The sequence below is a fragment of the Myotis brandtii genome, unplaced genomic scaffold (assembly GCF_000412655.1).
Source record: "Myotis brandtii unplaced genomic scaffold, ASM41265v1 scaffold589, whole genome shotgun sequence".
Lineage (NCBI taxonomy): Eukaryota > Metazoa > Chordata > Mammalia > Chiroptera > Vespertilionidae > Myotis > Myotis brandtii.
In genome coordinates, this window is record NW_005370220.1 from 919,064 (window position 1) to 934,510 (window position 15,447).

At 49.2% G+C, this 15,447-nt stretch overlaps 1 protein-coding gene across 3 annotated transcripts in view; it reads right to left on the minus strand.

Annotated features, from left to right (window-relative positions):
* The window catches only part of GSN (gelsolin), a 39,393-nt gene that overhangs the window by 1,641 nt on the left and 22,305 nt on the right, over positions 1 to 15,447 (minus strand). For all 3 annotated transcript variants that reach the window (XM_005879197.2, XM_005879196.1, XM_005879195.2), the window contains exons 4-14: positions 14,621 to 14,782; positions 12,725 to 12,874; positions 11,497 to 11,586; positions 8,824 to 8,956; positions 7,467 to 7,555; positions 7,086 to 7,301; positions 5,192 to 5,325; positions 4,188 to 4,278; positions 1,944 to 2,114; positions 1,152 to 1,326; positions 14 to 138 (exon numbers count right to left, since the gene is read on the minus strand). In XM_005879197.2, the coding sequence (XP_005879259.1) occupies positions 14 to 138; positions 1,152 to 1,326; positions 1,944 to 2,114; positions 4,188 to 4,278; positions 5,192 to 5,325; positions 7,086 to 7,301; positions 7,467 to 7,555; positions 8,824 to 8,956; positions 11,497 to 11,586; positions 12,725 to 12,874; positions 14,621 to 14,782 (1,536 nt within the window). The remainder of the gene's footprint in view (positions 1 to 13; positions 139 to 1,151; positions 1,327 to 1,943; positions 2,115 to 4,187; positions 4,279 to 5,191; positions 5,326 to 7,085; positions 7,302 to 7,466; positions 7,556 to 8,823; positions 8,957 to 11,496; positions 11,587 to 12,724; positions 12,875 to 14,620; positions 14,783 to 15,447) is intronic.

The following is a 15,447-nucleotide window of genomic DNA, read 5'->3' on the forward strand; positions in this document are numbered from 1 at the left end:
TGAAGGCACTCACCACAAAACGTCCGATCTTGTTGGAGCAGGCAAAGAGGCGAGGAGGGTGGGCATCCATCTTCTTGTCCTTCAGCCGTGGGGACGTGCGGTAGGCGGCCTTCCCACCCAGAGCCTCCCAGAAGCTGTCTGTGAGGGGAGGCCACACAAATCGCCATCTGACACCACTGCCTCCCTGGCACTTCTCATCAGACTGGAACAAGCCCTGCCCTAGAGCAGCCACCGCTCTCAGTCCCCACCCTCCATCTTAAAATCCCAGGAGGCCCAGGAGGGACGGGGCCTGAGAGATTCGAAGGTGATGAAACGGAGCCCGGAGGGGGCAGACTTGGCAGTAGATGCACGACAGCAGGGCAGGATGGGGACAATTATTCCCACTCAGCACATGAGCTGATTGGGGCTCAGAGAGATGCAGCAACAATCACACAGCCAGTATCGAGTGAAGCCAGGATACAGATCTTTTCAGACTCCCATCCCCATAGTCTTGCCACTATCCCTACTCTGTCCACACGTGACTTTAAATTTTAAATTTTGAATTCATTGTAATTCAAATGAAATACAATGAAAAATTCAGTTCCTCATGCTCACTAATTCCCATCAGTGACATTTCAAGTGCTCATTAGCTACACGTGACTGGTGGTCACCAAATTGGACCTGGCAGATAAAGAGCATGTCCACTGTCTCAGAAGGTTCCACCAGACACGCTGCTCTTTCCCAGGTCTATGAAGCACCAAGCAGGAGGGAGTGGGCTTAAAAGAAGAGCAGAGAGGCTGAGGGCTGGCACAGAAAGATGCTCCTGACTTGTGTTCTGGAAACAGAGGTGCACTTTGGTGCACAGAGTCTAAAGATTAGGAGAGACCGCTGCCCCTGCTTATGGTCTTTCAAGGCTTCCTAGCAAAGGACCACCTCCTCCAGCAACCTTCCCTGACTGCCCCAGCCCACACTGAGCTCTCCCTTCTCTAACTCCTGGAGGCCTCTCTCTCACACCACAGCCCTCATTTTCATCCAATGTGCTTTTACTTATCACACTTTTGGAGATAGACAGTGAGAAAGGGTGAGGATATAGAGCCCCCAAAGAGAAGGAAGGTAGGGTAACCTACAGTCCACAGAGAGCAGCAGGCTCTCTGCCCCTTGGTCCTTCCTACCTGGCTCGCTGCCTTCTGCCACCTGCACAGGCTGGGCCTGCAGCACCCTCAGCAGCTCCTGGGCCCCTGTCTTCTCCGCATCGCTGGCTCCTGTACCCACCCATAGGTAGGCAGCCGAGGGAGTTTTCAGGACAAAGGCATCATTGGAATTCAGTGCACCAGCCTTAGGCATTATCTGGGAGGACAGCGTATGATTAATAGGAAACCAGACAAAATGCCCTCAGCCCCCTTCTCACAGCCCAGGAGACACTGCAGCAGGACCACCTGAGGTGGGGACTTGGATGAGCACAGCCCATCCCAGCTGAGGGCACAGACGTTGGACACTGAGGGGCTTAGGTGACTTCCAGGAGTCACTAATGCACTGTGACTAGCCAAGGTGATTCTAGAATTCTGGGATGCATAAGAGAGGTTGAGTGCCCAGAATAAAGGAAGTGATAGTCCTATTCTCTTTTAGGCTGCTCAGACCATTCTGTAGGATTATGTTCAGGTGTGCACCTTCCACCATGAAAGGGACAATAGCCAACTGAGAAGTAATCGGAAAGTGCCCAGATGGTAAAGCCTGAACTCCCTGCAAGTAGTGAGTTCCCTGTTATGGAAGATGTGCAAGGGGCCCTGGGCATCCTTGAACAAGGGGAAGTCTAAGACATACAATCCTGCTGCCAGGGCAAGAAGGTACAAAAAGTTGCTTCTTAACCCCTCACCCAATCCTGTACCCAGAGGTCTGCCCATCAAGCCTTGGAGGTTTCTAGGAGGCCACAACCTTCTGGGGTCCAGGGTCTGGGTGTTAGTTACCTCAACAGCTCGGGTGGCTCCAGAGCTGCTTGCCCGGACTTGGAAGAGGCGAGTACTGGCGGGGGCCGTCTGCCCACCCTCGCGGGAAGTGCCACCCTTATAGATGATCATGGGCTTCCCGCCAAATAGGCTCATGAGGTGGGCAGGCTCCTTGCCTTGGACCACACGGCTCTGGCAGGAAGACAAGAGAGCAAGTCAGAAAAGTGGGGGCATCAGTCCTTCTGTGTGGCACCAGCCCACCCTCCTCCCTGGATAGCATGGCCCAGGCCAACCTCCCAGAGGAGGCCACCACACTTGTGTGTGTGTGGTGTGGAGCTGACCCTACAGCACACAGGGCTGGGCAGGGCAAGGGGAGTTCTAGGAAAACTGGAGACATCGCTATGACTCGAGGTCCCCCGGGCACTGCCTCAGTCGCTCTCCCATCCCAAGAGGACCTGCCCTGCTGACCTGACCCTGAGTCTAGGCCAAGAAGCAAGAGAGCCCATGTTTGCAAATGTTCCCTTAAATGGAAGCACAGGGATTGTTCGTGGACATGCTTCCAGGACGGTGACGTCAGCTCCAGGCACAAAAGCCAGTGGTGGTGAGAAGCAAACCTTTCAGATCTGGAGACCCCTCCCACACAGTCAGTGCGCCCCAGATGCAGGCTGCAGGTATAGGCCAAGATACATCACATCTGCTCCTGCCCATGTGCCCACTCAGATCCCAGTTGTGGCCCCTTGAGCTAAATCTAGGAGGAAATCTCATGTGTGTGTTGGCAGTACTGTGCCCACTTCCCAGTATGACCCCCCACTGCTGGGTTAGAGCTCAGATCCCAGCACTGCACTGATGGTGACATTTTGGGCACATGCCTCAACCTCTCAGGTTCTTCCTTGTAAAATGAGACCAAGAATGCTACCCACAAGGCCGTTGTTGGGATCAAATGAGTTAAGACAGCCATTATCCCACTAGATGTCCGGCACCCAGAGACCACCACTGTCACAAAGTTCAGGGCACAAACCTTGGATCTCAACCTAGAGCCCCACCCACTCCAGGTGTAGGATAGAGGAGGGAGAATTCTGTCTCCTTCCCCCTTATCTTCCCAACCTGGCTCTGCTGCCCTCCAGGGCTCCACACTGTAGCCAGAACAACCTTTTAGACCCCCAAATCACCTCACATCAGATTTATCCCTCAACAATATCCCCTTGCTCTCAGGATCAAGGTCAACATCCTCACCATGGCTTCTGGGTTCTCTGAGCATCTCTCCAGACTCCTATCATTCTAATACCCAATGTCCCCCCACTCCCCTACCTCAGGGCCTTTGCAGTAACTCTTCCCTCTGCCTGGAATGTGCTTGCCTTCACACTTTACCTGGCCAACTCTTACCCATTCGTTAGGCCCCAGCTGCAAGTCCCTTCCTCCAGAGGGTGAGGATAGGGGTCCTTCTCTAATCCAATTACATCCTAGCTGGGATCTATATCCTTACACTTAACATGCATGTATAAGGGGCCTACTATGGGCCAGGCATTGCTCTAGATCAGTGGTTCTCAACCTTCTGGCCCTTTAAATACAGTTTCTCATGTTGTAATCCAACCATAAAATTATTTTCATTGCTACTTCATAACTGTAATGTTGCTACTGTTATGAATCGTAATGTAAATATCTGATATGCAGGATGGTCTTAGGCGACCCCCGTGAAAGGGTCGTTCGACCGCCAAAGGGGTCATGACCCACAGGTTGAGAACCGCTGCTCTAGATGCTTTACAAATACTAACTCTTCATCTGCACAGCACTCCTACCAGATAGGTGCTGTTATTATCCACAATTTGAGAACAAAGTATAAAGAGGCTCAGTGACTTGCCCATGGTTGCCCACAGGTGAAGACAGGATTCAGTCCTAAGCAGGCTGCCGCCAAGCCCATGCTCTAAGCTGCTCTGCCAGGCTGCTCTCCCGTTTTTCTCCTACAGCGTCTTAGGGTTTTCACTCACTGCATGTCATAGCATGTGATCTGATCTCCAGTGTGTGATTACGCACCCGGGTGTGTGCATGTCTGGTAAACGTCTTTCTATCCTCTAGACTGGAAACCCATTAGGGCAGGGGCAGGTCTGTGTGTTATGGCTACAGATGCAGTGCCAGGCACATGGGAGTCCTCCTAAATGTTTGTTGGATGGATGGATGGATGGATGGATGGATGGATGGATTGATAGATGAGTGAACAGATAGACAAGGACCAGAATGTGGCCCAGAGAGGCACAGGACTGGGCTCACCTGGACAGGGGTACCTCCCAGCTCCTCATCCAGCTGTGCAGTCAGGATGGCAGACGCAGCGACCTCATCCTGGGTGGACTGGGCACCCTGCCTAGAAGAGGGAGGAAGTGATACTTAGTACTGTGGTTCACACAGAGACCTGAGTCTCTCCTTGGACCTGAGCCTGAGAAACCCACAAATCACCAGATTACAGACAATCAAACTGACACCAGAGAGGACAAGGGGTTCTCTGAACAGCAACCACACAATGTTCATAATAGCAAAAGACTGGAATAATCCATGTATTCATCAGCAGGAAATCTGTTAAACTACAGCTCAGCCACACCCTGGAATATTATGCGGCTATCAAAAAGAGCAACGAAACTCGCTGACACAGATTGGTCGCCAGGAAGTATAAGTGAGAAAAGCAAAGTGCAGGACAATATACAAAGTGTGCTATCTTTTGTGTAAAGAAGGGAGAGAACTAGGAATATAGGGTCATATTTGTTTGTGTTTGCATGAAGAATTACTGGAAGGCTATACAAAAAAACTAATAAAAGCAGTAACCCATGGAGGGGTGAAGTTGGAGAACAGGACCGGGAACAAGATTTCTAAATACACACTTTTTAATTCTGTTTTGATTTTCTGAATTACATAAATGTGTCATCTATTATTTTAAAAAATTAAAAATAATTTTTCATTAGAAAATAGTGGAAGGATAAACACCTGTGTGCACAGTACTTAGAGTGGAATGTGGGGGAGATTTTCTGCGGGTTTGTTTCTCCCTGTTCCATCCCTACTCACCACATCTCTTACAATGGCCATGGAATGTTTTTATAAGAATAGCTTAAAAGTCCTTCCAAGAAATAAGACAAGTGGTGTTGCTCTTTGCATGAGAGCCATTCCCAGCAGAGTGCTGTCCCATCTTGGGCTCACATACAATTAGACATACCCTTCAGCCCCATTTGCCCCCTGCCCTCAGGGCTCCCACATTCCACCCACAGCACGTGGCCCCAGTACCTCACCAGTTATAGATGATCTGGCCCTGGCGGCCACCGTGGCGGTAGTTGTACAGGATGATGTAGCTGTCCCCACCGTAGAACTGCCCATACGAAGCGGGGTCCACGGGCACTTTGTTGGAGCCTTCAATTCTCCAGATCTGCCAGAGCAAAGCTGGACTCAACAAGGTGCGGCATCCTACCCCCGAGTTCAGCCCCACCACAGTGACTCCCCCTGGGACAAGTTTTTGATAGGTGACCCCACCTGGACTCAGAATGAAGCTAAATAATTCACCCAAATCACAGGACCACTCAGATTCAAACCCGTGTGTCCTTCTCTGAATTCCTGCCCCCCCAGCCCCTCATACTTCCTCCTCGGAGGGATTAGCACAGGCACTGGCAGCTGGCTTTTAGTGAGCATAACACAGTGAGAGCTGAGGGCACAAATCAACATACGACCCAGACCCAGACCAGCCTCCACCCCCTTAGAGGTTGTGATCTGGAACAACTTGCTTAAACTCTATGAACCTGTTTCCTCATCTGAAAAATGGAAAGGCTGTTGTGAGGATCAAGTGAGTTTATTCATGAAAGTCTAGCACAGAGCCTGGCACAGGGTGCTAGCTCTGTAGTGTGGCAGCTATTTTATTATTAGAATTATTACTGTTGTTATTACTAATTTTGCCATTATCGGTATCATTATTGAATTGTCTGGACGCTATAGATCACCTCCAGAGGCAGGGCCATCACTAGGTGACCTCAGAATGATCCCTGCTGGCAGATCTCTTTTCAGAGCTCTGGTGACAGGGTTTTTCCCAGTGGCCATGAGGCCCTGCAGCGCCACCTGGTGGTACTGCACAGACTCTGGGTCCTGCAAGTCCCAGGAAACAGAAGCCCAGAATCTCTGGACCTTCAAAATTCTTGAAGGTGATGGAGTGGGATTAAATCTTATTTTAAAGGTAAAAAAAGTGAAGCTCAAAGAGGTTAAGTTACTCACCCAACATCACACAGCCAGGCTGCCAGGGATCTTTCCACGCTACCCTACCCTGAACATTTTCATTGCATCCTCTCCTCCCACTCAAGGAATGAATGAATGAATGAATGAATGATACCAATGATACAAATGATAATAAAAATTAACCTTTTTGCTATTTCTATCATGTGGAATGGGATCCATGTTTGCTAGAAGCAGATTCTATCTCATAAACATCTCTAAACTCCAGCCCACTCTTCCCCATCTTCACTGTGACTTTCCTGGTCTCAAGGTCATCTTCTCTTTCCTAAACTACCATAACAATTTCTTCGTGGAGTCTCTACCTTCATTTTCCTGCCTCTAATCCATTTTCACAGAGTTCTGAAAGCACAGAATGGAGCCTGTCACATTTCTGCTTTTATCACTAGCACCCACACGTTGCAGGGGTAAGTCCACACCCTCCCTGAGGATGTCCTCAGCACCAGGCTCTGGGACAGCTTCCAGCCTCCTGTAAGGCCCACTGTTCCTCTCTGGCAGCAAATTGATATTCATACTGAGACCCAATCCAGTGCCCCACCTCTGTGAAGACTTCCCAGACCATCCTCCCTCACTGTCTTCCTCTGTTCCCATAATCCCTTTGCTGGCCTCCCATCTTCCACTGACAACACAGGTCTGAGCAATCAGCTGTAGCTATGGTCACCTTCTTTCCCAGGCCAGGCACTTCTCACAGGCAGATGGGTCCTGAGACACTTGGCACAGGGCCTAGCACACAGTAGGTGCTTAGAGTATGCTAGCTATAAAAATTAAAACAAAAGCATCTCATCCACCAGAACTGTGGTCCAAACCCCATAGAGAAAAGTCCACGGGGAAGCAGGAGGCCATGCATGGGCCAGATGTGCCTAGGAGGGAGTGAGGGAGGGGCCTGGACACGCCCACCCCAGCCCCAGGTACCTGCTTCTGGCCTGTGCCGTCATCATCCATGCCGTGCTGGGCGGCCATGGCAGTGGAAGTGTGCAGGGTGGCGGCGTCGAAGGGCACCCTCTCCACATTGGCGATGTGGCTGGAGAGATAGGTCAAGCCCAGGCCATCCGTCTGGTCTGGGTCCCGCCAGTTCTTGAAGAACTGCTTGAACAGTGGGGTCTCACCGCCCTCAGGAAGGACAGCGACCTGGAAGGGGTCAGAGAAGAGCAGGACGTGGCTGGATCCTCAGGACAGCAGGGGTCCTAGGAGCCTCAGACTACCAGTCCACACTGAGGGGGACACCCACCGCAGGCCAGCCTTTCTCACCCAAACTGGACCCACCCTCACTCTCCTACCTGACTCCAGACTCACCTGAGTCTGCCTGGGGTAGTCCATCTTGGAGATGAAGTCAGTGGCCGTTTTGAGGGCAGCCTTCCTCTCCTCGGTATTGGCCCCTCTGCCTATCGGCAGACGGAAGATAAGGGACCTGGGGTCAGGGCTGCGCCCTAACTTTCCATGGTCCAGAGAAGGTAGCAGCCGGACCTCCCCCCTTACTCTTCTTAGACTCTGGGCAGCCAAGGTGAGAGACACCCCCTCCCAGAGCTGACCATTCCTAGATCCCCTGCAGTCCAGCAGGGGTCCTGGCTGATGACAGCAACCACGGCCACCATCCTGGACAATTTACTGTGCTCAGGACTACACATAGGTATTTTCTTTTAATCCACATAATGACCCTAGGTGATAAAGATCAGTATTATCTCATCCCATTTACATATAAGGAAACCTGTGTCTCAGAGAGGTTAAGCGACTTGACCATAGACACTCAGCAAGTGGGAAAGCTCTACCTGCCCCATTGATTCTGAAGCCTGCATACCACACACTCGGGCTCCTACTCTCCCCTAGGCCATCTTTCCTCCAACTCCACAGTCTGAAGTGTTTCCCAACCCTAAGAGCATCCCTGTGTCTGGTGTCTGGACAACTCCTGCCCCCAGCCTTCTCACTGCCAAGGTTGAGGAGCGATGATGATGATGATGATGATGATGATGATGGCCACATGTGTTCAACTCCCTCTCTCTGCCATGCTCTGCACCCACTGCCTCCCTCCCCTGCTGTCCTCTTCCCCTGGACTAATGAGAAAGCATCTGAGGACAGTGCTGATGCATCTGCTCAGAAACATCTGGGCCAGCGTCTTCCAGGAACCTCCCTTAATCAGCACCCAAGGCAGTCCACAAAGAGTCCACGACCCGCAGCACAGCATTTCTCCACCAGAAACCAGACCACCTTTATGAAAAGCCCCCAATACATTAGCAAGTTAAAGGCATTTGACAAGTCCTGCAGTAAACAAGCCTGTGAACATAAGTAATTGCACCCAGTGTTGACCATAAACTTATTTGACCACAAAGCCATATATAAATTTTTTACGTATTTTTTATATGATGCCAATTAACTTCTTCAAACACTGGTGTTATGACACATTTGGGAAACACTGGTTTTAGCCCAAATAGAAAGTCTGAGACCCAAAGAGGCAAGTAAATTACCCAAGATCACACAGTGAGTCAACTGCAAAGTCAGGGCTTTAGCTCGACCTCCGATTTCCATAGAGGAGCCTGCCACTGCCTCGGGGTCCATGGAACACACTCTATTTCCCTCCTGAGCTGAGTGGCTGCCAGGCTCTAGGAGTTCCCACCAAGGCCCAGTTAGTTAAGAGCCCTTTCCCAGTCCCCAGTACCTTTCCAGACAAAGATTTTCCCGTTTTTGCCATGGTCCAGGATGAAGCAGTCCTCGGACTTCAAGGCCCCCTGGGCGAAGGGGTTCTCATCAGCCACCAGCAGCACTGACATGGTGCCCGCACCATTGGAGACCTGAGGGGACAGGAGAAGAGCCCAGATGTGAGTAACTTCCACCACCTCTGCCTGCCAAGAGGGCACCCCAAGCCCAACACACGTCCACATCCCAACCCCTGCCACAACCACAGGGCAGAGTAATGCCGGGGCTTGCGTCCTCAGGCTCTGAGGCTCACTCAGGTCTTCTTTCTCCTTTCCTGCTTTGTCACGGCCATATCTGTGACCCACACACAGGTTTGGAACATGGAAAGGGCAAGGGAATAAAATGCAGGAATGCAGGCGGCGTAGGAGAAGAATGGTACAATTGGCTGAGAAGATAGTTAATCTCATCAGGAAAAATAAATAAATAAAAGTAAATGCAATGTGGTAGCTTGAATTGGAATCTGCAATAAAAAAAATTGGGGAAACCTGAATAAAGTCTGTAGTTTAGTGACTAGCGTGGGACCAGTGTTAATGTCTCAGTTTTGACAAATGTACCGGGTTATGTTACATATTAAGAAGATGCTGATGAAGGAGATTATGGGAACACTCTGTACTATCTTTGCAATTTTCCTGAAAACCTAAAAATGATTCCAAAATAAAAAGTTCATTAAGTTATTTTTTTTAAAGTGAACCATACCAATCAAAATTCAAAAGACTGACAATACCCTGTGGACAAGGCTCTGGGCAAACAAGTACTTTCAACCCCCCCGGGCAGGGTTATTTGGGAGCTCTTCCAGAGTGCAGCTTGGTAATAATATGTGTCCGAACTTTACATAATGAGTGTTCGGTACTTACTGAGTACTTCTTATGTGCTAGCACTGTTCGAAGCAATTCATGTAACTGATAACTTACATAATTATAGAACTCCTTAATCCTTGCCACACCCTATGATAGTTCTACTACTACCCCCATTGTATTCACATGGAAACCAAGGCACAAAGAGGTGAAGCGACCTGCACACTAGAGAGCACCAGCCTGGGATTCGAGCCCAGACAGTCTGACTCCAGACCAGTATCTTCAATCACTGACCCACTGTTCAGCCTGTGACCATGTCTGGGAACTTGCTCTACTGCCATATTTAGCACAAGAGCAATCGGACTGTCTGCAATCGGAAAAGGCAGAAACATCCGCTGATGTCCATCATTAAGGATATGCTGAAACTCTTATGCTCCTAAAATAGACCACCATAAAGGGCATGTGGTCTAGTTTACAAAGGTATTCATGACCATGTTGAGGGGAGAAATGAAGGCCACAGAACAGCATGAATAGTTTGGATCTATGTGTATCAAGTAGAGATGGAAAAAGTATATAATTAGATGCAGAAAGATGTAATCCGGACCCCCCCCCAACTAAATGGTAACCATGGTAACCGATGGAGAGGGGAAGAGGGGAGCCATTTTTTAAAAATTGCATATTGTTACTTTTGAAATTAAAATACATTTTAAAATACTACTGGTTATCGTAAACCAGTCAGATTAAGGAGATTCTTTTTCTTTTTTAAAATATATTTTTATTGATTTCAGAGAGGAACAGAGAGGGAGAGATACAAACATCAATGATGAGAGAGAATCACTGATCAGCTGTCCCCTGCACACCCCCTACTGGGGATCAAGCCCACAACCCTGGCATGTGCCCTTGACCGCAATTGAATCTGAGACCCTTCAGTCCACAGGCCAACGCTCTATCCACTGAGCCAAGTCCACTAGGACCTTTTATTTCCTCTCTCTCTCTCTCTCTCTCTCTATATATATATATGTGTGTGTGTGTGTGTGTGTGTGTGTGTATTTACTTACTTAATTTTTACTCAATTTATCGGGGTGACATTGGGTAATAAAATTATATAGGTTTCAAGTGTCAATTCTATAAGACATGATCTGTATGTTATATCTTTTTATATTTTTGAGTATTGCTATTTTATTTTTATAGTGAACATGCATTACTTTATCAAAATAAAAATCACTAATGTGTTTTTTCTTTGGAGGTAATGAACATCTGTGCCCCATTTAAGCCCAGGGCACAACAGGAGTGTCATAGCTACGTGGGGCTTTCTCCTGGAGCTCAGCCACCAGGCCAAAGTTCCTTAGCTCAAGAGCAGCCTCAATTCATTTTTAAAAATCACAAAGAAGAAATTATAAAGTCATTAACCATAACCCTCCCCATGCAAAAAAAAAACAAAACACACACATGCCCATTTCTGTAGCATTTCCCCAAGTACTTTCTTAAAATACTTTCCTGTCATTTTTTTCTGTGGACTCTCAGAAACTCTACAAAGTTCACTTTACTGCCCTTCTCCCCATTTTTTACAGACTAGAAAACTGAGTCCCAGAGAGAGGACAGGTACTGCCAAGACCCCCTGGATGAACATGACACAGATGTGTCTGAGGTCAATGGCTTTCTCTTGTTCTTGGTGCAGGAGACGAAGGCAGTTGATTGCCCATTGGAGACCGGCAGAAGCCAAGCCCCCACCTCACCCCCCAAGCATGCTCAGCTCAAGGCCTCACACAGTGGAGCTCAGGAAGGCTCAAGTCCCCCGCTTCCCTGGCATGACCCCAGAGAACAGAGCAGCTGAGGCTCACCTTGTAGAGCTTGGCCAGCTTGCGGTTGGCTGCGTCCTCCTTGGCTGTGTCCTCAGTACCTTCGGGCAGAGTCGGCTTGGAGCCCAGCACCTGCAGAGATGGAGAGGTGGAAGAAAGGGTGGCGGTGAGCTCCCAGCAGCCTCCTCCCACAGGAGGGACCTGGACTCCTGACAGAGCCCCTTCCTTGGCAGGCAAGGACCACACAGGCATCCATAGCGACCCTCCAGCTAGGGGAAAACCCCTCCAGAGACAGCCTGCATCTTCACATGCCTCAACCACATCGGCCTGTCACCCTGTCTCTGAAAGCTCCGGAGGACCCCTGCTCCTCTGCCTCCAGGATGGTCCTTCAGATATTTACTCTACCATTTCCTCCTAGGCCTTCTAAGCCCAATAACTACAGCTCCTGACCACACCTTCTACCCAGTGCCTTTAGGAGATCCCACTTAATGCTTACACCCATGCTAGGAGGCACAGCTTATCACTCTTACTTTACAGAAGTCCCAAGAGATGAAGAGATGGAGCGACTTATGCACACAGCTATGAGTGGCCAAGCAGAATTGAACCTGTGACTGCAGAGCCTGCTTCACTCCTCCATCCTGGCCATACTAGCCTCAACTGCCTCAACCGCCCCAGCTACCAACCCTCCCAAGCCATGGTTGTTTCCAGGCTCCCCCTCATCATAATCACTTCCTGCTCTTCCTAGAAATTGAAATGCCAACACCCCCAGATGAGCAGGAGCTAAGTGGATGGAGCAGGGCTCATGGTCTCCCCCGTTTTCCTGGTAAACTTTGCCTCTACTGACATGTTCACAAAGCAAAATAGCTGACAATTATATCATGCAGTTGACTAAACAGGCCATAAACCACCAGGAATGGGCAGAAAAGAGAGGAATGGGTCTCGGTTGACTTTTTCCCACCTGGCTCCAGCACCAGACTTGCACTCAAGGAGGCTGAGACCCGATTCCTCAGCTACTTTGGAGGACCTGGCCCTCCCAGCTGGAGGGTGTGGCTCACGACCCCAGCAAACACCAAGTGGTGGATTCCAGCCCACCTCTCAGGGGAGTCTGGGAGTTGTCTGGGAAGCTGCTCTTCCCCATTTTCTAAAGAAATCCAGCAAGACAGAAAAGTAAATTCAACTCAAAATTGCCTACTAAATGGAAGAAAGTAAAGAGTATCTTGTCTACATGCTCAGCTCCCACCCCACACTCCTGGGATGTGGCTGTCAGTACCTGGAGCATCGCCTCGGGCTCAGAGCCCTCCTCAGACACGTGCACTCGCGCCCGGCCATGCCGCTCGTTGTCCCGGATGCCCTTGGACACCTGGGTGGCCTTCAGCCTCTCAAATCGGTTGCTGTTGGAGCCACACCACTGGTAGATATCCTGTAAGACAGGGACCCCAGGTAAGGCAATGCCCCAGCCTTCGTATAAGCCCTGCCCAGTGACAAGGTCAGGAGGACACTGTGGGGCATGTGTAAGCTCTCCTTGGTCTCTGTTTGCGTGGTGAGGGCCGGTGGAGCATGCACAGGTGCACATCAAGCACAACGTGTGTGACCTGAGTGCACCAGAATATGTGAGTGTATGACTCGGAATATGAGTTTTTTCACAGATACAACTACACAGAGCATGTGTATAAAAATGTTGGCCTGCTGGTGGGAGCAGAAATGGGTACAACCAATTTGGAAAACCATCTGGTCATATCGATATCCTATAAGCCAGCCATCCCTCTCCAAGGGCTATACCCAACAAGTGCATCCAGATATCTACCACAAGACCTGTGCAAGAATATCAGAGGAGCACCAGGTGGAATAGCCCCAAACCAGAAACCACCCCGAGTGCCCATCAACAACAGAAAGCATAAATAAACTGACATATCCAGCCAATCGAATCTCATAGAATCAGGAGAATGATCAATCTACAATATGGATGGATCTCAGAAATGGAATGTTGAGCAAAAGTCAAACATAAAAATGAATGGTTCCATGTATATAAAGTTCAGAAAGAGGCAAAACTACTCTGTGCTGTTGAGAGGGTTTAGGATGGTGGTTATCCTTGGGAGTGAAGGGCCTGGAAGAGGACAGAAGGGGCCTTCTGGGGGCTGGTGATGTTCTGTTTCCTGATCTGGGTGTTAGTTACACAGTGTGTTCATGTTGTGAAATGCACAGAGCTGTGCATTCATGACTCACACACTCTTCTGTGTGCCTATTATACTTTAAATAAGTGTGTGCCTACATGTGCATGGACATTACACCACATATAAACATGAGGTTTGGGTGCAATGTCTGTCCACGTTCATTTGCAGGTATGAGGGCCCATGGGTTTGGGATGAATGGGTACAAAGCATTACACATCTGTAAGTTGGGCCTGGGTAAGTGTGTCCCACACACATTGCCATATACAAGAGTGCATGTGCAGCTGCATGTCTGTCACATATATATGTGGGTCCTTGAACAACACACCCAAATTTATGTGTGTAGGCATTGATAATGGTGCCATGTCCATGCTTGGTGGGCAAGAGCCTAACATTTTTGCACATGCCTGCCATGCATTTTTAAGTGAGGGGCTATATGTAAAAAGGTACACAAGATGTGCATATGGCCCTAGCCGGTTTGGCTCACTGGATAGAGCGTCGGCCTGGAGACGGAAGGGTCCCAGGTTCGATTCCAGTCAAGGGCATGTACCTTGGTTGCAGGCACATCCCCAGTAGGGGGTGTGCAGGAGGCAGCTGATCGATGCTTCTCTCTCATCGATGTTTCTAACTCTCTATCCCTCTCCCTTCCTCTCTGTAAAAAAGCAATAAAATATATTTTTAAAAAAAGATGTGTATATGAACACAAGATGTCAAGGAATCTATATGTCAATTGATGTCCGAGTACACTGTGCAGGAGGGTTGTGTCCATGGCATGATGGCCTTAAGTCTACATGTGTGGAGGTCTATGAGTGCTGGATACACCTGTATCTGAGTCTTTGCAGGTGTGTCTGATTCATGGATAGAGCACATGTGCCTGTTGTTTTCCCTGTTGGTGTCTTTGCATGTGTTACCATAGGTTTGTCCACCTTCCTAGAGTCAGGCCTGGCCAGGCCAGGAGTACCTCAGTGTCCCCTGGGAAAAGGCAGGGCAGGACTCACGTTGCCCAGGTCCAGGATGAAGCAGTCGCCATTGTTGAAGCTCTCCCAGGACACGGGCACCTCAGTGGCACGGACCGTACGCCGCCCTTTGACCTGGAAGAGTCTCTGCACCACCACCTCATTGGGTACCACGTGCTTGAATCCTGATGCCACGCCTCCTTTCTGTTGGGTCAAGGAGACAGGATTTGTCCAGGGAGAGGGTCCAGGGCAGCACACATGGGGGAAAGGAATAGGGTTCAGTTGAAGGAAATTCTGACCTGTGGACCAGGGGCCTTCCAGCAGATGCCATACCATTGCACCTTGCTGCCACCCCTTTGAATTTCATACTCCACTAACAGGACCTCTGGGGCCACTTTCCTGGATCAAAAGCTGCAAACATTCCTTTCTCAAAACCAGCATTTCCCAAGGGATGTTCTAAGGAACCCTAGCCCCAAGACTTTCTTCAAGAAAAGGGTCCCATGGGGGTAGAGGAGGAAGCACTTTTATAAAGGCCAGAGATGTAGTCACCCCATCCAGGCCTCTCTTTTTTAAAAGGTTGTTTTGTGTAATAAATCTTGGTTCCAATAAATTCTCTGTATATAAATTTATAAAATAAAGGAATACTTGATTTCTAATTATTGTGGGCATGCATTTCCTGATTAACTCTCTCTGATCTAGAAAATTAGACTTGAAGAGATGAGTTAACAAAATAATAAAAGCAATATATGCATAACCCATGGACACACACAACAGGGTGGTGAAGGCCTGGGGCTAGGGGTGGGCGCAGGCTAGAAGGGGTCAATGTGGGGGAAAGGGGGACACATGTAATACTTTCAACAATAAAGATT